Source organism: Labrus mixtus, chromosome 8 (genome assembly GCF_963584025.1).
Source record: "Labrus mixtus chromosome 8, fLabMix1.1, whole genome shotgun sequence".
In the NCBI taxonomy this organism is placed as follows: domain Eukaryota; kingdom Metazoa; phylum Chordata; class Actinopteri; order Labriformes; family Labridae; genus Labrus; species Labrus mixtus.
This window is the reverse complement of record NC_083619.1, coordinates 30,148,075-30,174,786: the sequence shown is the minus strand read 5'-3', so window position 1 is coordinate 30,174,786 and position 26,712 is coordinate 30,148,075. Positions and strand designations below refer to the sequence as shown.

The window sequence follows — 26,712 nt, the reverse complement described above, 5'->3', positions numbered from 1 at the left end:
TTGTGTCCCCTGTCATGTATTAACAGATGAATCTTTATAGAGATCAACCAACCAACCTGTAATAGTGGTTATGCATCCCTGGAAGAAGACCTTCTCCGGATCCACAACGGACCTCAACCAGGAGCGACAGGATGACACACAGATTTAATGGTACTGTTTCTGTATGTGCTGGCAGAGGAAAGAAGACTGCTTGGAAACTTGGAAGTCTCTCCCAGAGGTGAAGGATGGACGGTGGGTCTGGGACACACTTCTGCACATTTGCATCATAGTTGTAGGTTGATGCATTATGTAAGCATACAGAACCAGCAGGCTCACTGCAGAAGAACTAATCTGATCTATTTAATGTTTTTCCTCCACTTGAGGGCGACATTATCAGGTAGGCGGTTCATCACCTCTGCACTGAGTTCAACCTTTCTGTCAATACAAACTGCTGCAAGGAAGAGAACTTTTCTCACTCTGAATGTTGAACATCAGAGAGTTCCTCCTGTTGGTTTAAACCTTGTTGTAGAGATGGAACTTTGGCTGTGGATTATTCTGGCTGCTCTTTTATTAGGTGAGAGACAAAGAACATATTCTGATTACTCTGTACATGTTTGTCTGTCTGATTCTCTAGCTATGTAACTTTTCTGACCTAGTAAGTATTTTTGACAACAATTAATCTCTCCCTCCTCATGTTCTCTTCTCAGAGTGTAAAGGAGAAGACAGAGTGATCCAGCCAACAGAAGATGTCTTTGCTCCTGAAGGAGACACAGTCACACTTGACTGTAAAGTTGAGACCATTTCAACGACCCTCTATTTGTTCTGGTACAGACAAGAAATGGGTGATTTCCCAAAGTACCTGTGGAAAGGCTATGCAGGATTGTCACAAAATGCTCTTGGGATCTCAGAAGACAGATTTAATGCAACAATCAACGGGAAATCAGTTCCTCTGAAGATCCAGAAGCTTCAGCTGACTGACTCTGCTGTGTACTACTGTGCTCTGCAGCCCACAGTGACAGGAAACACCACAACTCTGTACAAAAACCTCTGGAGAGAAGACAACACAATACTCCACAACATCCACTAGAGGGAGTCACACACTGATAAACATCAACTGTAGGTATGGAGATGTAGGCTCGACTGTTTTGTAGTGATGATAAAGAAGATCTCTGACAGGCGCTCTCCACATATCCAGAACTGTTTGAATGTAACATGAATTTAGTTTGCAAACTATAGATATAAATGAAGCTCTTAATATACAAAAAGTTAATATGATGTGATGGTTTGTCATCATATTTAATCTGGATCAAATCATTAGAATAAAGCACCATCATGAACAGTTGGCACGACAAAATTGAAAGTCAATTTCTGTCTTTGATGAGGAAGTTCTTTCTCGCGGTGTACAACAGGGTTTAGTCCTAGGCCCGGCCTTTTTATTTCCAAGTTGAATTTGATTTAAAATAAATTAGTCTAGTTTCTTAATTGTTGTTATTGATGAACAGATCTTATCTAAATCCAGTCATAGATGCCCCTATGTTACTACATTTGAGATGTAAGTGTTAAGAGGAGGAGCTACACAAATGAATATGAACAGTGTCACTTTGGAACAGAAGAGCTGCTGTGTTCTCTCTACTGTTCATTTATCACAGGAACAACAATGCAGCTTCCTTTGGTTTGGATGATGATAGTATTCTGTCATACTGGTAAGTACTGAAAAGACTTAGTAAGATCTAAGACATGAAACATGTGTGTCCAGATAGACAACTACAGTCACAGTGAAATATATATATTTCTCTTTAGGATCCTCTGAGGAATTAGTGACACCATTCAGAGAGGTAATGATGGCTGTTGATGGAGAAAATGTGACTCTCTCCTGCAACTATTCAGGCTCTGTCACCAACCTCTACTGGTATCAGCAGAAATCAGGTTCATCTCCACAACTTCTCATAGGAGGATATTCAGAGAAAACAGAGAAGTTGTCTACAAAACATGATACACAATCTAATGAGTTTCATCTGGAGATCTCCTCTGCTGCACTGACTGACTCTGCTGTGTACTACTGTGCTCTGCAGCCCACAGTGACAGGAAACACCACAACTCTGTACAAAAACCTCTGGAGAGAAGACAACACAATACTCCACAACATCCACTAGAGGGAGTCACACACTGATAAACTTTAGTTGTATGTGTTGATACAGTCTAGATTCTTTCCCCTCATGATACAGTTGTGATAAAACTCTTCAGAAATGAAAATGATTTGATATGAGTCTCCTCCTACTGACTGCAGAGGAGCCTTATGACAGAGAACTGGGTCTTTGTAATATAACAATGAGTAAGGTGTTTTACCTGCTCTTTTGTAAAGTGTCTTCAGATAACATTTGTTATGAATTGGTGCTATACAAATAAAGATTGATTGAGAACTCTTTTAATCAAGCTGTGAACATCAGACCAAAACAACTCAGCACCAACTCATACTAGTTCTTCCTTTACAGCACCTCACCTCTGTAAATGTGGGAGAACTCACAATGGCCTCCAGTTAAAAACAAGTTCAAGTTCTAAATAAGGTGTTCCTCTGGCCCCGCCCACTGAGGCAAACCAATGAGATTGTATATATCTCCAGAGCAGAAAAGTTTGAGGAAGTCAAATTAAAACCATGTCAAAGTAGAGGAGAACATCTGTGCAGCACAGAGGCTGTTTAGTTTAGAAGAACATTACTCATCTGCTGTCTGTTTGTCTTCAACAACTCCAAAGACATGCTGCTTTACCTCTTTTTACTTTGCTCTCACTTTATAGGTGAGTGTTACAACACACATCAAACTCTAATTTCACCTGCTGTTTAGACCAGATATCTGAACAACTATTTCAAAGTAGATGTTTATCTGTGGGAGCTACAAATTCCACTGATAGAAAAAGACTTTTGTTTTCTTCATGAATCTCAAAATGATCAAAGATGACTGATGAAGTAAAGGACTGATTTTCAGTCTCTTGATGTCTGAATCTCTTGCAGACTAACAGACATGTATAATACTTATTTTGCAGCCCTGGGCTCCATGAACAGCATAAACCCAGAAAGAACTGAAGAAAAAGTTGAAGAGGGAGGAAACATCAACCTGACCTGTACATATGATGGTCAAATCAACAACATCCAGTGCTACAGAGAAAACCAGAGATCCAGACCAGAGTTCCTGCTCTACATCACAGAGGGAGGATCGATTCATCCAACAGATTCTGATTTCTCAGCTTACATTAACAAAACGGAGAAACGAGTAAATCTGGGGATCTCCTCTGCTGCACTGACTGACTCTGCTGTGTACTACTGTGCTCTGAGGCCCACAGTGACAGGAAACACCACAACTCTGTACAAAAACCTCTGGAGAGAAGACAACACAATACTCCACAACATCCACTAGAGGGAGTCACACACTGATAAACTTCTATGGTATGTCATGATGAAGGCTTGATGTTTCTCAATTCAGAAATGAAACTAGTTCAACAGATGAGTCTCCTCCCAATGACTGCAGAGGTGTTTGATGACAGAGAACTGTTTGATTCCAGCTGTGAACATCAGACCAAACTCTACTCACAAAACTGAATCATACTGAACATTCAGTTACAGCATCTCACCTCTACAAACATGGAACAACTCACTGTTATTTTGTTCTTCTCAGCTCTCATAGGTATGTATGTAAAGGAAAATGTGTGATGCTTAGGGAAATAATATGTATCTAAATTTTAAAAGAAGTTGAATTAAAACAATAGATTTTTGAGGTGTGATGGATTGTGTTTCATTAAGAGTTGAATTTCAATAACATACGATTCTGTATCATATCTTCTTTTTTAGATTTCAGCTATGAAGAGCTCACTCCAGTTAAGAATGAAGAGTACAGTTCAGAAGGCAGCACTGTTACTCTGTCATACAGTTACCCTGAACTGTCAACTAGTGATTATTTCTTCTGGTATCGACAACATCCAGGAAAACAACCACAGCTCCTTATTGATCACGGCGCTTCAGGAACGATAGGAAATGCACTTAGATCAGGATTAAAGATTTCAGTGGAGCAAAAAGAAATCAACATGAACATCTCCTCTGTTGCACTGACCGACTCTGCTGTGTACTACTGTGCTCTGAGGCCCACAGTGACAGGAAACACCACAACTCTGTACAAAAACCTGTGGAGAGAAGACAACACAATACTCCACAACATCCACTAGAGGGAGTCACACACTGATAAACCTATGATTATTTCATGATACAGTTGTGATAAAACCTTTAAGGAATTAGAGTAGTTTAAAGAGTCTCCTCCTCCTGACTGCAGAGGAGCCTGATGACAGAGATCTCTTTAAATCAAGCTGTGAACATCAGACCAAACAGCTCACCAAACTTACTCATACTTGTTCTTCACTTACAGCGTCTCACCTCTACAAACATGGAACAACTCACTATTATCTTCATTTTAACTCTCCTGGGTATGTTTGTGTTTAATAAGAAATCTAAATGACAAAGAAGCTTTTAAAGAATTTCAGATCCAGTATGAATTTTTGGATCAGCGACAGATCAATTTAACATTTCAAAAACACTTTCTAGAAAACAACACTTCTTTACTGATGACTGTTTCTTGTATTGTTTGTTTGAACACAAGATGTTTATTGTGTGACATCTTTAAACTACAGTATGTCTGATGTTGAAACATCATGTGTTTGTCTCCATCAGGTAACACCTTGGAGGATGATATTACTGCCAGCAGTGCTGAAGTGTTTTCATCAGAGGGTCACAGTGTTACTCTGTCCTGTAAATACTCAGTTAAAGCTGATAATCTCCAGTGGTATCAACAAGATCCTGGATCAGCTCCTCAGTTCCTTCTCCTGATCAGCGACACTTCAGATCTAACTGTAGTGACAGCAAAACCTCCACACCCTCGACTGACTGTGAAACTGAATGAGAAGAGAAACCGTGTTGATCTACAGATCTCCTCTGCTGCACTGACTGACTCTGCTGTGTACTACTGTGCTCTGAGGCCCACAGTGACAGGAAACACCACAACTCTGTACAAAAACCTCTGGAGAGAAGACAACACAATACTCCACAACATCCACAAGAGGGTATGTATGTAAAGGAAAATGTGGGTGTTTAGGGAAATAATTTGAATAATAAGTTGAATTAAAACAATAGATTTTTGAGGTGTGATGGATTGTGTTGCATTAAGAGTTGAATTTCAATAACATACGATTCTGTATCATATCTTCTTTTTTAGAATCCAGCTATGAAGAGCTCACTCCAGTTAAAAATGAAGAGTACAGTTTAGAAGGCAGAACTGTTACTCTGTCATACAGTTACTCTGAACTGTCAACTGGTGATTATTTCTTCTGGTATCGACAACACAATACTCCACAACATCCACTAGAGGGAGTCACACACTGACAAACTTCTATGATATGTCATGATGAAAGTTTGATGTTTCTCAATTCAGAAATGTTCTTGTCTCTTCTCTTCTCTCTTCTCTTTTGTTCTTCGGAGGGTGCCATTTTTTGAGGTGTTCCACAGGGTTCATTCCCGGGTCCTCTCAGTTTTTAATTACAGGCTGACCATGATATTGTTAAAATAATTTGATCAGGTTTCCTTTGTGTTGGTTGAAGAGCCTATATTATTCCCTTTTTGGGGTTCATATATTTAATCTATGTACCTTCTAAAGTACGTTCACAATAGCTAAAGTTCTGTACTGCCGCTCCATGCACCGGCTCCCTTCTGACTCTCTCTCTAAGGCTCTGAAGTGCCCACGTTCAGAGTCCCCACGTGTGCCAAGTCTGATCTGATTGGTCGGCCTGTTGGCTCAGCCGTAATTGGTCAGTTGCTCAGCACGGTTCTCGGAAATCAATTTCAATCAATCTATCAATTTTTATTTGTATAGCGTCAACTCATAACAAGTGTTATCTCGAGACACTTTATAAAAAGCAGGTAAAATACCTTACTCTTTGTCTTTTAATATTACAAAAGAGCAGGTAAAAAGACCTTACTCATTGTTATGTTACAAAAAGCAGGTAAAATACGTTACTTATGCTATATTACAAAGACCCGGCCTATCCATCATGAGCACTTTAGCAAAGCAGCAAAAGTTACAGTGGTAAGAAAAAACTGCCTTGTTAAAAGGCAGAAATCTTCCAACACAGGAGTAATGTGGTCCCTTTTCCTAGTTCTAGTCAATACACGAGCTGCAGCGTTCTGGACTAGTTGAAGAGTCTTTAGAGATCCACCATAGCACCCTTACAAAAGAGAATTACAATAATCCAATCTGGAGGTAACAAATGCATGAACTAGTTTCTCTGCATCACTTTGCGACAGGATATTCCTGATCTTGGATATATTACGAAGGTGAAAATAGGCTGTTCTTGAAATTTGCCTGATGTGAGAGCTAAAAGACATATCTTGATCAAATAGAACTCCTAGATTCCTAACAGTGGTGCTAGATGCCAGGCTGATGTCATTAAGGACAGTCAAATCACTAGAAAAAGTCTCTCTGAGGTTCTTAGGGCCTAGCACAATAACTTCAGTCTTGTCTGAGTTAAGTAGCAAAACATTTCTGGTCATCCAGGTCCTAACGTCCTTAAGGCACGTTTCTAGCTGACATAACTGATTGGTGCCATCGGGCTTCATTGATACATAAAGCTGAGTATCATCTGCATAACAATGAAACTGTATGGAGTGTTTCCTCATAATATTTCCCAGAGGAAACATATATAATGTAAAGAGAATTGGTCCAAGCACTGAACCTTGTGGCACTCCATTGCTAACTTTGGTGTGCATAGAGGACTTATCATTAACATGTACAAACTGAGATCGGTCTGATAAGTAGGATTCAAACCAACTTCTAGCTACAGCACTATCAGATAAACTTCTAGAGAGCACATTTTTATTAAGCAGAGGTAATTCTGGTAGGACAAAGTCGAAAGTAATAAGGAAATGGTCTGATAGAAGAGGATTTTCTAGGAAAACTGTAAGGTTTTGGATTTCAATGCCATAAGCTAAAACAAGATCCAGGGTGTGGTTAAAACGATGAGTAGGTTCGTTTACACCCTGGGTGAAACCAATAGAGTCTAATAGTGACATGAAAGCTGTGCTCAGGCTATCATTTTCAACATCCACATGGATATTGAAGTCACCTACAACAATTATTCTATCACTGCTAAGGACTAAATCTGATAAAAATTCTGCAAATTCAGTTAGAAACTCAGAATATGGGCCAGGAGGACGGTAAACTACAACAACTAGAACTGGCTGAAAGGTTCTTGAGACTGGATGTGAAAGGGTTATCTAGAAGACCAGAATTAAAAATAGCTGCTACCCCACCACCTCGTCCGGTGTCTCGAGGTATATGAGTACTAAAATGACTGGGAGGAGTGGATTCATTCAAACTAACATATTCATCTCGACACAGCCAGGTTTCAGTCAAACAAAGTAAATCAATATGCTGATCTGATATCAGATCATTCACTAAAAGAGATTTGGATGCTAAGGACCTAATGTTCAAAAGTCTGCAGTGAATTTTCTGATTTTTTTGCAAAGTCGTATTCGTAGTTTTGATTCTAATGAGATTTTGACGATTTATGCCTTTTTTTCTACGTTTGGATGACTCGAGTCTGGACCGGGGGACAGACACAGTACCTATAGTATAACTACAGTTCGATTCAGTATTACAGCTATAGTGACTGGGAGACAGATCTAAGTGTAAGACTGCAGCTCTGCCTCCTGGTCTGAACTCTGTGTTGTTGTCAGGGTTTTGGACTAATAACCTCTGCTATGTTTCTAGATAATAGAGCTGCACCGTCCAAAGTGGGATGGATGCCGTCTCTAGCTAGCAGACCAGGTTTTCCCCAAAAAGACTGCCAGTTATCTATGAAGCCCACATCGTGTGCTGGACACCACCTCGACAGCCAGCGGTTGAGTGATGACAGGCGGCTATACATGTCATCACTGGTCTGATTTGGGAGGGGTCCAGAGAACAATACGGAGTCCGACATCGTCTTAGTACACACCGACTCCACATTAACCTTAGTGACTTCAGACTGGCGTAGTCGGGAGTCATTAGTGCCAACATGAATTACGATTGTATCAAATCTACCTTTAGTCTTTGTCAGCAACTTTAAATGAGATGCGATGTCGCCCGCTCTGGCCCCGGGTATACACCTAACTATGCCCGCTGACTTCGCTAGCTTCACGTTTCAGACTATGGAGTCTCCAATAATCAGAGTTTTATTCTCAGCGGGTGTGTCGCTGAGTGGGGAAAATTACTTTGAAACGTGAAGTGGTTGGTGGGGAACCGTGTGCTTCGGTTTTCGACTATGCTTCCCTCGGACAGTAACCCAGCCACCGCCTCCCGGCTGCTCGGGAGCTACCGGGGGGGAAGCCAAGCTATGTCGGCCCGCACCGGCTACAGGTGGCTGGCTAACTACTGCTGCATACGATGACTCTGACTCAATGGTGTGGAGCCGTCTCTCTAACTCAGACACCCTCGCTTCCAAAGCTAAAAATAAACTACATTTCTTACATGTATCATTATCACTAAAGGAGGACGAGGAGTAACTTAACATATGACACGTAGAGCAGGAGAGAGCAGGAGAGGGAGAGACAGAAAAAGAAGCTAACTGCTAAGCTAGGCAAAGAGTAGGTAGCTAAAATAAACAAAACTGTTAAGCAGGTTTGTCGCTAGAGAGAACGAGTGCTTTTCGATTACTTCTGTTTGTCTGAACGTACAGTGTGTTGGAAACAACAGTCGTAAGAAACTAGGCAAAATGAACAATTAAGCTTTTAGCTCTAACGATCAGCACTGAGCAACACAGAACAGCAGAGAACAGTACAGGAAGTGATGCAATACGCTCACCCGTAGCATGTAGCACGTAGCAGCTGCAATGGGCAATGGGAAATGTCCCGCCTCTTTTACCATATTGGGAATGCAGCCACTGGCTCCGTCCGAGGGGAGCATAAACATTAGCACCTTAGCACTACTGTGCTACCGCAGGCTACGGCATATCGTGGGCGTGCTACAGAAGTTAATGGGCCTGCAACATGAGCTGCTGGGCCACAACGAGCCAATGGGCTTAGATCAGTGATATCTTACTGACAAGACGTCACACTGGCAAAACATTTCCGAGGGGGGCTAGAACCGAGCGTTACATGCAGCTAATGCTGCAGCTAACAGGAGGACGTAGAAGTGGACTTTGAATTTTGGCAAATAGATGTACCTAAACATGCACAGGACACTTGGAAAACACACTAAAGAGCATATAAAACCAGAAAAAGCAGAATATGAGACCTTTAAGATAAATGGATCTTGTAAAACTGTTCAAGACCTTCATAGAGTCCTCACAAAAACCTGCTTGAAGTCCCTTTTATACACAATTGTAATATTTTTTATCTCCACTAGAGGCAACATTATGAAGGGGGAAGATCACCACAGCACTCTGTTCAAGCATTCATATGTAACAGCTGCTGTAAAGGGAACTATTCTCACACTTCTGGCTGAACATCAGATCAGGTCTCTTGTTGGTTTAAACCTTGTTGTAGAGATGGAACTTTGGCTGTGGATTATTCTGGCTGCTCTTTTATTTGGTGAGAAACTATAGCATCATACATTTGTTTTACTCCTCACTTTTGTTTGTGTGTCTGTTCTGAAGGCTATGTAAATTATTTAACCTCAATCCTTTTTTTCACCAATCAACAATTAATCTCTTCCTCTTTCTGTTCTCTTCTCAGAGTGTAAAGGAGAAGACAGAGCGATCCAGCCAACAGAAGATGTCTTTGCTTCTGAAGGAGACACAGTCACACTTGGTTGTACATTTGAGACCACTGACCCATATCCAAATTTGTTCTGGTACAGACAAAAAGTGGGTGATTTCCCAAAGTACATGTTGAGATGCTACTCAAAAGACATATATAAAGCTCCTGAGTTCCAGACAGACAGATTTAATGCTGCAATCAACGGGACATCAGTTCCTCTGATGATCCAGAAGCTTCAGCTGACTGACTCTGCTGTGTACTACTGTGCTCTGCAGCCCACAGTGACAGGAAACACCACAACTCTGTACAAAAACCTCTGGAGAGAAGACAACACAATACTCCACAACATCCACTAGAGGGAGTCACACACTGATAAACTTCTATGGTATGTCATGATGAAGGCTTGATGTTTCTCAATTCAGAAATGAAACTAGTTCAACAGATGAGTCTCCTCCCAATGACTGCAGAGGTGTTTGATGACAGAGAACTGTTTGATTCCAGCTGTGAACATCAGACCAAACTCTACTCACAAAACTGAATCATACTGAACATTCAGTTACAGCATCTCACCTCTACAAACATGGAACAACTCACTGTTATTTTGTTCTGCTCAGCTCTCATAGGTATGTATGTAATAAATGGACAGTGTGTTGTGATTTTGAAAACAACGAGTATTTCAGTTTGGACAACAGCTGTCATTATAACATTAAATATGTTAGATGTAGATTTATGTTTGTTTATTAAAAGATTCAATGACATGTGACTTTGAATAATTTCTTTGGCTTCATCTTTTTTTAGGTGTCAGCTGTGAAGAACTCACTCCAGTTAAGAATGAAGAGCACAGTTTAGAAGACAGCACCGTCACTGTGTCATACAGTTACTCCAAACAAACTGATGGCAGTGATTCTTTCTTCTGGTATCAACAATATCCAGGAAAACAACCAGAGTTCATCATCTCTCACTCAGGAACAGGACGACTTATATCAGATCCAGTCTCTGGACTGTCTGTTACAGTGAGAGAGGATAAAAAACATCTGGATCTACAGATCTCCTCTGCTGCACTGACTGACTCTGCTGTGTACTACTGTGCTGTGAAGCCCACAGTGACAGGAAACACCACAACTCTGTACAAAAACCTCTGGAGAGAAGACAACACAATACTCCACAACATCCACTAGAGGGAGTCACACACTGATAAACTACAATGGTATTTAATGATACAGACCATCATCTGAACAGTGATTAAAACTAAAGACATGATGTAGAAAATGAGGTCATCTTAAATAACTTGATCCAGTTTCTGATAAGAATTGATCCAGTTTTAGATTCTATTAAAATCCAGTCATAGATTCAACCACTTTATAACATGAAGTTCTGCTGTTCCAAACATTCACAGTCTTTACAAACAGCTGGAAGACTTCTCCCACATTGCTCTCCTGACATGTTTACCTCAACTAGACAGCATCAACCTCCACTAGAGGGCGACATTATCTAGTAGGTGGTACAAAACCCAGATACTGAGCTCAACCTGTCTTTGAATAATAACTTCTGCTGAGAAGAGAACAAACGTCACTCTGAATGTTGAACATCAGAGAGTTCCTCCTGTTGGTTTAAACCTTGTTGTAGAGATGGAACTTTGGCTGTGGATTATTCTGGCTGCTCTTTTCTTTGGTGAGATAAAAAGAACAACACATTTTAATGATTCTATTTATTAAATAAGTAAACTGGAGTTCAGAGCAGGAATCTCTGAACTGTTGACATGTGTCTGTTCTGACTATAACTGTAGAGTTGACACTATTCACTGTCTTCCCTTCAGCCTCACTAACAATGTTTAGTCTCATGTTGTCCATTTCTACACTTTTTACAGGACCAGCAGCTGGAGACAAAATCTCTCCTACAGTCGATGAAGTCAGTGGAACAGAAGGAGAATCTGTCACACTCAGATGTAACTATGAGACAACAGACCAGTATGTTTACCTCTACTGGTACAGACATCATTCTGACCTCCAGGCACCTCAGTTTATACTCTGGAAAGGAGCCAGATCAAGGAGTGATAGAAAATATATTCCAGATAAACGATATGAGTCTCAAACATCAAGCAGCTCAACTGAACTGACCATTAGAAAGCTAACCCCTGAAGACACAGCTCTCTACTACTGTGCTTTAGAAACACAGTGATACAAAGTGTAGAAGAGGCTGTACAAAAACCTGAACACAGATATCTGACTACTCTTCAAAGAGGAGGGAAGTGGGATTCAAACCACAGCTTCATGTCAGATGGATTGTGATGATTCCTGTTTGATCAGAGTCTCTGTGGTTACAGCTGCTGATGAGACACTGAGGGAGGATCCACATGAGCATCACATACACATTGATGAAAATGAGACTAGAATATGACCCAAATCAATGTTGTTTTAATATAACATTTATTTAACCAGGTAATTAACCCTTTGAGATAAAAATACATTTTACAAGGGTGACCTGGCCAAGAGGGCAGCAGCACACGTCATAATGAACATGATATGATTAAGATTACAATTAAAAAACACAGGCACTGTCCAATGGTCTCGTGTTTTGTCATTTAATATTGAGCCAACGGTGTTATGCCCTTAAAGGTTTTTAAGTGGACCCAAAAGCAAGACCGGAAAACAGGGTGGTGGGTAAAGGGGTATTTATTGATGTGAGGCTGCTGCTTGAATGAGAGGCTGGGTGGCGAGGCGCTGGAGCTCGGTAGTTGGAGGCACTGGGGGAAAAAAAGAAGACAAGGGAATAATTAGTTACAGGTATCCAAAGCACAAAAAGTTTACTGATGCTGAGAAGCCAATCTACCACGGTGAAGACGGAAATAATCTGGCAGCTTGGGAGAGTTGAACCAGGGTATAAATGCTGCAGCCGGTGATTACAGATGACGAACAGGTGAGTGATTACAGAGAGCTCCAGCAGCCGATAGGCCACACCCAGCCTCTGAAAGAACAAAAACACAAGCACCAAACAAGGAAAAAAACACAGAACTGTCCAATCACCACGAACGGCTTCAAGTAAAATGAGATCTGCCAGTTTCATGTCATTCTGGAGAAAGTTTCCTGCAGACAGGGCAGCAAAACTAAGTGCTCTTTTACCGAGCTCAGTCAGGACACAAAGAACAGACAGATTAAAAACATCACAGGAACACAAGGCATAGTGGCTTCTGGTTCTGTGGAGCTATGAACATAAAGAAGATGGAACTAAACCAAGAAGAGCTTTATAAAGAAGACTGCGCTCCTACAAGGATGGCCAATAAGATTTAGTGTACAGGTCCCAGTGATGAATAAGGCGTCTATAACCAGTAACAGGTCAGTCCTCAGGTCTATTGCTGCTAGACCTGTTGGCTAGTTTTGACACAGTTAACCGTCAAATCCTCCTTTCCTCGCTCTCTGAACTTGGCATCTCAGGATCTGCCCTCTGCTGGTTCGTGTCCTACCTCTCAGGAAGATCTGTTAGAGTGTCTTGGAAGGGAGAAGTTTCCAAAATGCACAATATATCCACAGGGGTGCCCCAAGGGTCAGTGCTCAGTCCCCTTCTCTTCACTTGGTGCCAGTGTTAATCTTGTCAACAAAATAAATGACAAAAATATTCATTGATGAAGGTCTTTTAAATTAGTCAACTATGATGATGACGAGACGAAACTCGGCTATTTGACGATTTGATAAATAATATTACTTCATCATCTAATTGATGTCTGACCAAACAAAAACTACATTACAAGTGAGGATTATCAAGTACCCCCTCAGCTGTTCTAAAATCATTGTAAACCATAACAGACTTCATCCAATGTGAGCGTGTGTGGTGAGTGCAACAATGTGCAGCCTGGAGCCTGCAGGTCCTTGAAGCTCCGCCCCCTAGAGCTTCTGATAATAAAAATAAAAGCTTGCATCTGATTTTGTTGACTAAAATATCTTCTAATTACGTCAACTAAAATGATGTGCAATTTTAGTCAGTGACTAATTGACTAAATTTAATCAGTAACAAATGACTAATATCTGACTAAATAAAAAGGACATTTTCGTCAGGAGACTATGAATAAATAAGAAAATGATGTGAAGAATAACATTGCTTGGTGCAATAATCCACACTCATGGCTTCTCATACCATTGCTATGCTAATGATACCCAGCTCTTCCTGTCATTCCCACCAGATGATTTTACAGTCTCATCAAGAATTTCCTCATTCCTTGATCCTATCTCTAAATGAATGAATGAACGCCACCTTCAACTCAACCTCTCAAAGATTGAGCTCCTTGTTATCCAAGCCAGTCTCTCCATGCGACCACATATCATTCCCAGCTTGGAACAACCAAACTTATGCCCACAAAGTCTGCCCGGAACCTGGGTGTCACCAGCTAACATTTAAGCTTCTAGTGGCCTTGATCACCCGGTCATGTTGATTTCTCCTGTACAACATCAGGAAGATCAGACCTTACCTGTCAGAGCATGAACAACAGCTCATGGTACAAACTCTTGTGATATTACGCACTGACTATTGAAACTCCTTACTGGCAGGTTTTCCTGCATGCACTAAAAAACCCCCTGAAGCTGATCCCAAACTGGTCTTCAACCTCCCCAAAACAGCACGTTACTCTGCTGTTCATCTCCCTCCACTGGCTCCCAGTTACTGCTTGCATCAAATTGAAAACCCTGATGCTTGCTTACCAAACAGTCACAAAAACAGCTTGTCCTTATCGAAACTCCTTCATCCAGGTCTATACTCCCTCCCTATCGTCCACTAACCACTGGCATACGTGTATCAGTGTTCTGTTAACAGCTATTTCTACTCTGATGGATATAGTAAATATTTCTGAACAACAATTATATGATGGCCAAAAAGGAGCATCCACACTTCAACAGTCCAAAGAGTCCAATTTGGTGAAACTGTACATCACAACCTGGCTCAACAGAATGTGACAAAAATACACAAAATATAGTCGGATAAGATATGCAACGTATCTTAATGAAGCAAAAAGTCCTGAAATCTCTTGATCTGTTGCAGGGTGGTTTGATTCCTCACTACAGTACAGTCCTACATAAGAGACAAACAAAGATGACTGTAGAGTTGAGTGGAGGGAGGGGTTAAAGGGAGGAGTCAAACTGTGACTCAACGACCAAAAAGACAAACTTTCACAAATGTGGTTTATACAAGAGGAGACTCTTTATGTTTAAAGATGCTTTCAGTATATTTGAGTCAGTTTGTGACTTTGTTTCTGCTCACATTAACAGGTAGGTCATTAAGAATATCAGAGCTTTATTCATTAAAAAAGATGATTTTGAATCAGAAGCACTTCTTTGTTCCTACTGGAAATCACATTAAAGAGAGTACGTGTTATTGTTCCTTCAGGTGTTATCTGTGATGATCTCACTCCAGTCAAGAATGAAGTGTTCGGTTCAGAAGACAGCACTATAACTCTGTCCTACAGATACTCCAAGACTGTTTCTAGTCTTGATCATTTCTTCTGGTATCGTCAACATGCAGGAAAACCACCAGAGTTTATTCTGTATATCTCTGGACTTAATTCTTCAAGACCAGCAGACTCTCTCAAATCAGACTCAGAGTTCTCGACTAAAGTGTCTGGAAAGAACCATCTGGATCTACAGATCTCCTCTGCTGCACTGACTGACTCTGCTGTGTACTACTGTGCTCTGAGGCCCACAGTGACAGGAAACACCACAACTCTGTACAAAAACCTCTGGAGAGAAGATAACACAATACTCCACAACATCCACTAGAGGGAGTCACACACTGATAAACTTCTATGGTATGTCATGATGAAGGCTTGATGTTTCTCAATTCAGAAATGAAACTAGTTCAACAGATGAGTCTCCTCCCAATGACTGCAGAGGTGTTTGATGACAGAGAACTGTTTGATTCCAGCTGTGAACATCAGACCAAACTCTACTCACAAAACTGAATCATACTGAACATTCAGTTACAGCATCTCACCTCTACAAACATGGAACAACTCACTGTTATTTTGTTCTTCTCAGCTCTCATAGGTATGTATGTAATAAATGGACAGTGTGTTGTGATTTTGAAAATAAAGAGTATTTCAGTTTGGACAACAGCTGTCATTATAACATTAAATATGTTAGATGTAGATTTATGTTTGTTTATTAAAAGATTAAATGACATGTGACTTTGAATAATTTCTTTGCCTCCCTCCTTTTTAGGTGTCAACTGTGAAGAACTCACTCCAGTTAAGAATGAAGAACACAGTTTAGAAGACAGCACCGTCACTCTGTCATACAGTTACTACAAACAAGCTGATGGCAATGATTATTTCTTCTGGTATCAACAATATCCAGGAAAACAACCACAGTTCATCATGTTCACCTCAGGGTTGAACATCACAAAAACAGCAGAATCTCTGAAATCAGAGAAAAGGTTTTTGACACGACTCTCTGAAAAAAAGGATCGTGTGGATCTACAGATCTCCTCTGCTGCACTGACTGACTCTGCTGTGTACTACTGTGCTCTGAGGCCCACAGTGACAGGAAACACCACAACTCTGTACAAAAACCTCTGGAGAGAAGACAACACAATACTCCACAACATCCACTAGAGGGAGCATCAGACCAAAACAACTCAGCACCAACTCATACTAGTTCTTCCTTTACAGCACCTCACCTCTGTAAATGTGGGAGAACTCACAATGGCCTCCAGTTAAAAACAAGTTCAAGTTCTAAATAAGGTGTTCCTCTGGCCCCGCCCACTGAGACCAAGGGCCCGTTTCAGAAAGAAGGTTCAACAAACTCTAACTCTGAGCTCTGAGTTGATTTACCCTCAGGTGGGAAACTCTGAGTTTTGGGTTCCAGATCAGCTGATTTGAGTTAAATCAACTCTGAGTAGGTTCACTCGGTGTTCAGCGCGTGCACCACTACTATGAAAAGCCAACATTAATGGAGCCATGGCAACAGGTGACAAAAAAGAGATCCTCTTACTTTAACCATCTGGAAATATAACCTACTACATCTTCATGCAGACACACTACAAATATAAACAGGTTTTAAGAAAGAAAGAAAAAGTAACACTGCTGCAGCAGCACAGGAGAGAAAGAAGTGGTGAAGGAGAAAACTGCTGCTCGCATCAGCATGTAATGAAGTCTATTCATCTAATATTTAATCAGAATAATAGTTCTGCAGGTAAAAACCGGTGTAATGGTGTTTAAACTAACATTTAGTGACATAAAGATGCAATTAATCAGGAGAAAAGCGACTTTAAAATAGCTCAAAGTGAAATAGGCTATAAGAACAAACTAGGCTCATGGTGGTAGCCAACCTTATTTTAATCATATTTGACAAAGTAAACTTAGCCTAATTCATTTGAAAGTGCATTATCAAATGTTCTTTTTATACGCTATAGCCTTCCTAACATATCACATTAAAACAACCTGGATTTTTATTCAGACAAAACGGTGAATCTTCACTAATACGCACGTGATACGGACTGAATGAAAGAATGAGGAAAACCCAGTTTCCCTCATGTCATGGTTAACTGACTCAGTGTTTGTTAAAAACCTGCTTACTGAAACAGGCCCCAGGATTAAAGTATTTCAGAATATCCAAACAATTCTTGACATAAATATAAAATATCTGAACAGTATGTCTGATATGTTGCTTTTTCATCTTAATTCTTTAGGGCAATTCATCGATAGTTTGGTATCAAATTTCTGAATAAATGATCCCTGTAAACATCTAGAAACACATGATTGATTACTGTGTACCACATGGTTCAACCCTGTGTCCTCATTTCTTCTTTATGTGTTGACTTTGATATTTTAAAAATGATTTGATCTATTTTCATTTGTGTAATAATAGTAAGAATGGATTATATATAAATTCATTAACATGTGCATCAGGTTCAGAACATTTTAAATGTGTTCCAGTATGCAGTTCAGAGACGCGTTCCAGGATGTCACTTCTAGAATTTCTGCACTACATTTTTACAATTCCTCCAGGGGGAGACATTATTGAGCAGGTAATGAACTACTGTGTTCAAACATTATATTAATACCAGCTGCTGCTGTAAAGAGAACACTTCAACACAGTGAACATTGAACATCAGAGAGTTCCTCCTGTTGGTTTAAACCTGGTTTTAGAAATGGAAATTTGGCTTTGGATTATTCTGGCTGCTCTTTTCTTTGGTAAGATATAAAGCACAACTTGTCTTCAGTGTTTTTAAGTTCTGAGCAGAAATCTATGAACATTTGAATTATTTTGTTCTTGCAGTAAGACTGAACAACTGATATTTTCCACTGTCTCATCTTCTCAGTCTCTTGAACAATATTTAATCTAATGGCTTCATTTTCTCTACGTTTTACAGGACTAACAGCTGGAGACAAAATCTCTCCTGCAGTCGATGAAGTCAGTGGAACAGAAGGAGAATCTGTCACACTCAGATGTAACTATGAGACAACAGACCAGTATGTTTCCCTCTACTGGTACAGACATCATTCTGACCTCCAGGCACCTCAGTTTATACTCTGGAAAGGAGCCAGATCAAGTAGTGGCAGTAAATATATTCCAGATGAACGATATGAATCTCAAACATCAAGCAGCTCAACTGAACTGACCATTAGAAAGCTAACCCCTGAAGACACAGCTCTCTACTACTGTGCTTTAGAAACACAGTGATACAAAGTGTAGAAGAGGCTGTACAAAAACCTGAACACAGATATCTGACTACTCTTCAAAGAGGAGGGAAGTGGGATTCAAACCACAGCTTCATGTCAGATGGATTGTGATGATTCCTGTTTGATCAGAGTCTCTGTGGTTACAGCTGCTGATGAGACACTGAGGGAGGATCCACATGAGCAGAATATATACTGACTGACTCTGCTGTGTATCTTTGAGCTCGCAGCAGCATTTACTCCACAACATCCACTAGAGGGAGTCCCACGCTGTTGAAATGTTTTAGTATGTGATCACACAGTCTAGATTCTCCTCTCTCATGAGACAGTTGTTATGAAGAGCTTCAGAAATGTAACCAACAGATGAGTCTCCTCCTCCTGACTGAGCAGATGTTTTATAACAGGACTGTTTGATTACTGCTGTGAACATCAGACCAAACAAAACTCACTAAACTGATTCCTCCTGATCTCTCAGTTACAGCTTCTCGACTCTGCAAACATGGACAAACTCACTGCTATATTTTTGTTATCAGCTGTCACAGGTATGTGAGACATGGCCAGTGTGACATATTTCACTTATTACAACAATCCTTCCACTTTAACATGTACATGCTCTCAACTATGTCTAACAGCTATTTTAGATGGCATGCAGAAATACAGACTAAATTCAATCAAATCCGATTGTGATTTATAAATAACGTTTTTGAAAATAAAATATCAGTTGTTTTATTTTTTTAGGTGTCAGCTGTGAAGAACTCACTCCAGTTCAGAATGAAGAGCACAGTTTAGAAGACAGCACCGTCACTCTGTCATACAGTTACTCCAAACTGTCAACTGGTGATTCTGTCTTCTGGTATCGACAACATCCAGGAAAACAACCAGAGTTCATCATCTCTCACTCAGGAACAGGACGACTTATATCAGATCCAGTCTCTGGACTGTCTGTTACAGTGAGAGAGGATAAAAAACATCTGGATCTACAGATCTCCTCTGCTGCACTGACTGACTCTGCTGTGTACTACTGTGCTCTGCAGCCCACAGTGACAGGAAACACCACAACTCTGTACAAAAACCTCTGGAGAGAAGACAACACAATACTCCACAACATCCACTAGAGGGAGTCACACACTGATAAACTTTAGTTGTATGTGTTGATACAGTCTAGATTCTTTCCCCTCATGATACAGTTGTGATAAAACTCTTCAGAAATGAAAATGATTTGATATGAGTCTCCTCCTACTGACTGCAGAGGAGCCTTATGACAGAGAACTGGGTCTTTGTAATATAACAATGAGTAAGGTCTTTTACCTGCTCTTTTGTAAAGTGTCTTCAGATAACATTTGTTATGAATTGGTGCTATACAAATAAAGATTGATTGATTGGCTAAAAGTAAAAATCTCTTATACTCTTGTCCATATTAATTCATCCTAGTACTTTTTTAATCATTCTTTCCTTATAGAAGAGTTAATCTAATTTGTCATCATTTATTGTTTTAATATTCAGTTTAATGTCTCTCATAGAGCAACAGGGTTGAACAGGTCAAAAGGCTTCATGTCTCTGCTAGGCCTCAAATGGTCAAATGAGCTCTTCTAAGCACCTTTTTTAACATCAGTCTTGTTCACAAAGCATATAGTGGAGAATGACCCTCTGTCTTTTGGAACATTTGCACACTTTTTAACACCCTTTTTTTTTTGATGTTTTGATAAAAGTGTTTCAATTGTGAAAGGTTTGGCAAATTGAGAGTGGGGCCTTAAGTGACTTGTGGGCTCACAAAATCTCTTAGAAGAGACCTAGGAAGTTGATTTTTGTTTTGGTGACAGTTCCCAATCTCACGGGGTGTTGAATCGATAGTGAACGCGCCCTCGGCCTTTAAACCGACAGTGGGCGTGACTGCACGATTGCGCATGTCAGCAGCACACTGGCAGACCATAATGTAGCATAATGGGCTTTTTGAATGGGTTTTTGCTTAGATTCCTGGAATGGGATCTTTGGTTAACACAGATTTAAAATGTGTTTTTGCAACCAACCTTAAAAAACACAGTAAATACCCCCTGAAAGATCGAATAAAGAGGTCGCTCACAAGTGACGATTATCAATACGTCATTATCTGATGTCAGTGTCATGCGCCCGTTTGTAGTTCTTATCGCCGGCCGTTGAATTTATTGATTGCATTTTCGGGTATTAATCTAATTCGTCAGGATTATTTTGTTAAATAAAATTATAAAATCATATAACTCACACAAACTGTACAGTATTGTCTTTATGTATCAAGGATTGTTACATGTTATAGTTTATAATGTTGCTAATATGCATCGATCTGTTCCAATCGTTTTATTAAATTTGGTTGTAATGAAAGACATCCATAAAAATGTAACAGAAATCATTATTTATTACATAGGAGCTTAGTTTGATGTCTACGGTCTGATGTAACCCGTCTTAAGAGCAGCGAACCGAACGTCCACTTCCTTCCGGTTCGTTGTTGATAGCGTCCATAGAAACCACCATAGCAACAGTAGAAAACGTAACAACCCAACATTTCTCTATCGAGACCTGAGAGAATCTTCGTAGAAATGAACAAACTAAAAATCATAAATATAAACCGAACGAAGATTATGAAGACACAATGTACATTTGTCGCCAGAAAGGTTATCAAAACGACACTTAAAGCTCAAACTATCTTAGAATATTGCATTTTAAAATAGAAGGGATGTCCGCCATGTTTATTTTTTCGCCAAGGGAAAACTGGGCAGTCACGTGACCTGAGGTATGCCTATACAAAAGAATAGACAAAAGGAAACGTAGACATGTCACAATTTTAGAGCCATTATTGTGAAACTACTACGTTTTGCGCTGTGGACCAACGTAGGTATTACACATTTTGACATGAGACTGGGTTGAAATATTCTCTGAGAGGCGCTCTCCACATATCCAGAACGGTTTGAATGTAACATGAATTTAGTTTGCTAACTATAGATATAAATGAAGCTCTTAATATACAAAAAGTTAATATGATGTGATGGTTTGTCATCATATTTAAAATGGATCAAATCATTAGAATAAAGTACCACCACAAACAGTTGGCTTCACAAAATTAGAAGTCAGTTCCTTTTTTTTCTGTCTTTGATGAGGAAGTTCTTCTTTGGCTGTGATTCCTCGTGGTGTACCACAGGGTTTAGTTCTAGGCCCGGCCTTTTTATTTGCAAGTTGAATTTGATTTAAAATAAATTTGTCTAGTTTCTCTTTTGTTGTTATTGATGATCAGATCTTATCTTAATCCAGTCATAGATGCCCCTATGTTACTACATTTGAGATGTAAGTGTTGAGAGGAGGAGCTACACAAATGAATATGAACAGTGTCACTTTGGAACAGAAGAGCTGCTGTGTTCTCTCTACTGTTCATTTATCACAGGAACAACAATGCAGCTTCCTTTGGTTTGGATGATGATAGTATTCTTTCATACTGGTAAGTACTGAAAAGACTTAGTAAGATCTAAGACATGAAACATGTGTGTCCAGATAGACAACTACAGTCACAGTGAAATATATGTCTTTCTTTTTAGGATCCTCTGAGGAATTAGTGACACCATTCAGAGAGGTAATGATGGCTGTTGATGGAGAAAATGTGACTCTCTCCTGCAACTTTCAGGCTCTGCCAACTACCTCTACTGGTATCAGCAGAAATCAGGTTCATCTCCACAACATCTCATAGGAGGATATTCAGAGAAACCAGGGAAGTTGTCTACAAGACACGACAAACAATCTAATGAGTTTCATCTGGAGATCTCCTCTGCTGCACTGACTGACTCTGCTGTGTACTACTGTGCTCTGAGGCCCACAGTGACAGGAAACACCACAACTCTGTACAAAAACCTCTGGAGAGAAGACAACACAATACTCCACAACATCCACTAGAGGGAGTCACTGTTCAAACATACTTTTCAAAGTCTGATCGAAAGGAGGAGCTAAACTGTTACTGAACTATACAAAGAAAAGGAACTTTAATATTCAGCACACTGCAATACATAACACTGACACATTACTTTATTCAGTATGCAGTCACTGCATCTATGTGTCTTTTCACTACTATATATTTTCATTATATCAGGTATGTTGGATATAGGAGCATGAAAATAACCCACATTGTATCTACAGAACAATAAATCTTCTAGTTTTAAAAACACAAATTAACAAAATGTTCATTCTTTCTCCAGGTATCAGCTGTAAAGAAGTCACTCCAGAGAAGAACGAACAGTACAGTTTAGAGAACAGTACTGTTACTCTGTCCTACAGATACTCACAACAAACAACAGCTGGAGATGAATTTTACTGGTATCAACAATATCCAGGAAAACAACCACAGTTCATCATCTCTCACTCAGGAACTGTTGACATGTGTCTGTTCTGACTATAACTGTAGAGTTGACACTATTCACTGTCTTCCCTTCAGCCTCACTAACAATGTTTAGTCTCATGTTGTCCATTTCTACACTTTTTACAGGACCAGCAGCTGGAGACAAAATCTCTCCTGAAGTCAATGAAGTCAGTGGAACAGAAGGAGAATCTGTCACACTCAGATGTAACTATGAGACAACATACCAGTATGTTTCCCTCTACTGGTACAGACATCATTCTGACCTCCAGGCACCTCAGTTTATACTCTGGAAAGGAGCCAGAGATTATAGCAATCAGAAATATATTCCAGATAAACGATATGAGTCTCAAACATCAAGCAGCTCAACTGAACTGACCATTAGAAAGCTAACCCCTGAAGACACAGCTCTCTACTACTGTGCTTTAGAAACACAGTGATACAAAGTGTAGAAGAGGCTGTACAAAAACCTGAACACAGATATCTGACTACTCTTCAAAGAGGAGGGAAGTGGGATTCAAACCACAGCTTCATGTCAGATGGATTGTGATGATTCCTGTTTGATCAGAGTCTCTGTGGTTACAGCTGCTGATGAGACACTGAGGGAGGATCCACATGAGCATCACATACACATTGATGAAAATGAGACTAGAATATGACCCAAATCAGTCACACTTTAGAGGGGTCAGTCTACTGAGCTTCTCATACCACTCGTATGCTGACGATACTCAGCTCTTCCTGTCATTCTCACCAGATGACGTTACAGTCTCAGAAATAATTTCCTTATGCCTCAAACCACAACTCTCTACAAAAACACAAGCTGTCAAACTGCTGAAAGCCGTAATGCCAAACTTTGAACCTCCACTAGAGGGCAACTGCTTCTGCACTGTGTTGAACCACTCTGTTGATAAAAATTGTTGCAGAGAAGAGAAGTTATCTTATTCTGAATGTTGAACATCAGAGAGTTCCTCCTGTTGGTTTAAACCTTGTTGTAGAGATGGAACTTTGGCTGTGGATTATTCTGGCTGCTCTTTTCTTTGGTGAGAAAGAAACTATAGCATAACAATTGTTTATAACCTTCTGTTTTGAGTGTCTGTTCTTAACGCTAGGTAACTTATTTAACCTGAAGCCCTTTTTTCATTAATCAACAATTCATCTCTTCCTCTTTCTGTTCTCTTCTCAGAGTGTAAAGGAGAAGACAGAGTGATCCAGCCAACAGAAGATGTCTTTGCTTCTGAAGGAGACACAGTCACACTTGATTGTCAGTTTGAGACTTCAACGACCCCCTATTTGTTCTGGTACAGACAAGAAATGGGTGATTTCCCAAAGTACCTGTGGAAAGGCTATGCAGGATTTTCAGAAAATGCTGCTGGGATCTCAGGAGACAGATTTAATGCAACAATCAACGGGAAATCAGTTCCTCTGAAGATCCAGAAGCTTCAGCTGACTGACTCTGCTGTGTACTACTGTGCTCTGAGGCCCACAGTGACAGGAAACACCACAACTCTGTACAAAAACCTCTGGAGAGAAGACAACACAATACTCCACAACATCCACTAGAGGGAGTCACACACTGATAAACTTCTATGGTATGTCATGATGAAGGCTTGATGTTTCTCAATTCAGAAATGAAACTAGTTCAACAGATGAGTCTCCTCCCAATGACTGCAGAGGTGTTTGATGACAGAGAACTGTTTGATTCCAGCTGTGAACATCAGACCAAACTCTACTCACAAAACTGAATCATACTGAACATTCAGTTACAACATCTCACCTCTACAAACATGGAACAACTCACTGTTATTTTGTTCTGCTCAGCTCTCATAGGTATGTATGTAAAGGAAAATGTGTGATGCTTAGGGAAATAATATGTATCTAAATTTTAAAAGAAGTTGAATTAAAACAATAGATTTTTGAGGTGTGATGGATTGTGTTTCATTAAGAGTTGAATTTCAATAACATACGATTCTGTATCATATCTTCTTTTTTAGATTTCAGCTATGAAGAGCTCACTCCAGTTAAGAATGAAGAGTACAGTTCAGAAGGCAGAACTGTTACTCTGTCATACAGTTACCCTGAACTGTCAACTAGTGATTATTTCTTCTGGTATCGACAACATCCAGGAAAACAACCACAGCTCCTTATTGATCACGGCGCTTCAGGAACGATAGGAAATGCACTTAGATCAGGATTAAAGATTTCAGTGGAGCAAAAAGAAATCAACATGAACATCTCCTCTGTTGCACTGACCGACTCTGCTGTGTACTACTGTGCTCTGCAGCCCACAGTGACAGGAAACACCACAACTCTGTACAAAAACCTCTGGAGAGAAGACAACACAATACTCCACAACATCCACTAGAGGGAGTCACACACTGATAAACCTATGATTATTTCATTCATGATACAGTTGTGATAAAACCTTTAAGGAATTAGAGTAGTTTAAAGAGTCTCCTCCTCCTGACTGCAGAGGAGCCTGATGACAGAGATCTCTTTAAATCAAGCTGTGAACATCAGACCAAACAGCTCACCAAACTTACTCATACTTGTTCTTCACTTACAGCGTCTCATCTCTACAAACATGGAACAACTCACTATTATCTTCATTTTAACTCTCCTGGGTATGTTTGTGTTTAATAAGAAATCTAAATGACAAAGAAGCTTTTAAAGAATTTCAGATCCAGTATGAATTTTTGGATCAGCGACAGATCAATTTAACATTTCAAAAACACTTTCTAGAAAACAACACTTCTTTACTGATGACTGTTTCTAGTATTGTTTGTTTGAACACAAGATGTTTATTGTGTGACATCTTTAAACTACAGTATGTCTGATGTTGAAACATCATGTGTTTGTCTCCATCAGGTAACACCTTGGAGGATGATATTACTGCCAGCAGTGCTGAAGTGTTTTCATCAGAGGGTCACAGTGTTACTCTGTCCTGTAAATACTCAGTTAAAGCTAATAATCTCCAGTGGTATCAACAAGATCCTGGATCAGCTCCTCAGTTCCTTCTCCTGATCAGCGACACTTCAGATCCAACTGTAGTGACAGCAAAACCTCCACACCCTCGACTGACTGTGAAACTGAATGAGGAGAGAAACCGTGTGGATCTACAGATCTCCTCTGCTGCACTGACTGACTCTGCTGTGTACTACTGTGCTCTGCAGCCCACAGTGACAGGAAACACCACAACTCTGTACAAAAACCTCTGGAGAGAAGACAACACAATACTCCACAACATCCACTAGAGGGTATGTATGTAAAGGAAAATGTGGGTGTTTAGGGAAATAATTTGAATAATAAATTGAATTAAAACAATAGATTTTTGAGGTGTGATGGATTGTGTTGCATTAAGAGTTGAATTTCAATAACATACGATTCTGTATCATATCTTCTTTTTTAGAATCCAGCTATGAAGAGCTCACTCCAGTTAAAAATGAAGAGTACAGTTCAGAAGGCAGCACTGTTACTCTGTCATACAGTTACTCTGAACTGTCAACTGGTGATTATTTCTTCTGGTATCGACAACACAATACTCCACAACATCCACTAGAGGGAGTCACACACTGACAAACTTCTATGATATGTCATGATGAAAGTTTGATGTTTCTCAATTCAGAAATGTTCTTGTCTCTTCTCTTCTCTCTTATCTTTTGTTCTTCGGAGGCTGCCATTTTTTGAGGTGTTCCACAGGGTTCATTCCCGGGTCCTCTCAGTTTTTAATTACAGGCTGACCATGATATTGTTAAAATAATTTGATCAGGTTTCCTTTGTGTTGGTTGAAGAGCCTATATTATTCCCTTTTTGGGGTTCATATATTTAATCTATGTACCTTCTAAAGTACGTTCACAATAGCTAAAGTTCTGTACTGCCGCTCCATGCACCGGCTCCCTTCTGACTCTCTCTCTAAGGCTCTGAAGTGCCCACGTTCAA

At 40.0% G+C, this 26,712-nt stretch overlaps 4 gene segments (V, D, J or C); all 4 read left to right on the top strand.

Annotated features, from left to right (window-relative positions):
- The first annotated feature begins 2,431 nt into the window (after nt 1-2,431).
- Nucleotides 2,432-3,607, top strand: LOC132979612 (T cell receptor alpha variable 22-like). The segment is given in 2 exon segments: nt 2,432-2,772; nt 3,019-3,607. Coding segments are annotated over 2 exon segments (411 nt in total).
- A 620-nt stretch (nt 3,608-4,227) lies between these two features.
- On the top strand, nt 4,228-5,218 carry LOC132979607 (T cell receptor alpha variable 41-like). The segment is given in 2 exon segments: nt 4,228-4,446; nt 4,691-5,218. Coding segments are annotated over 2 exon segments (543 nt in total).
- Nucleotides 5,219-18,650: 13,432 nt separating this feature from the next.
- LOC132978487 (T cell receptor alpha variable 26-2-like) lies at nt 18,651-19,792 on the top strand. The segment is given in 2 exon segments: nt 18,651-18,949; nt 19,146-19,792. Coding segments are annotated over 2 exon segments (420 nt in total).
- A 3,938-nt stretch (nt 19,793-23,730) lies between these two features.
- Nucleotides 23,731-24,535, top strand: LOC132979599 (Ig kappa chain V region 3381-like). The segment is given in 2 exon segments: nt 23,731-23,816; nt 23,960-24,535. Coding segments are annotated over 2 exon segments (420 nt in total).
- The last annotated feature ends 2,177 nt before the right edge of the window (nt 24,536-26,712 follow it).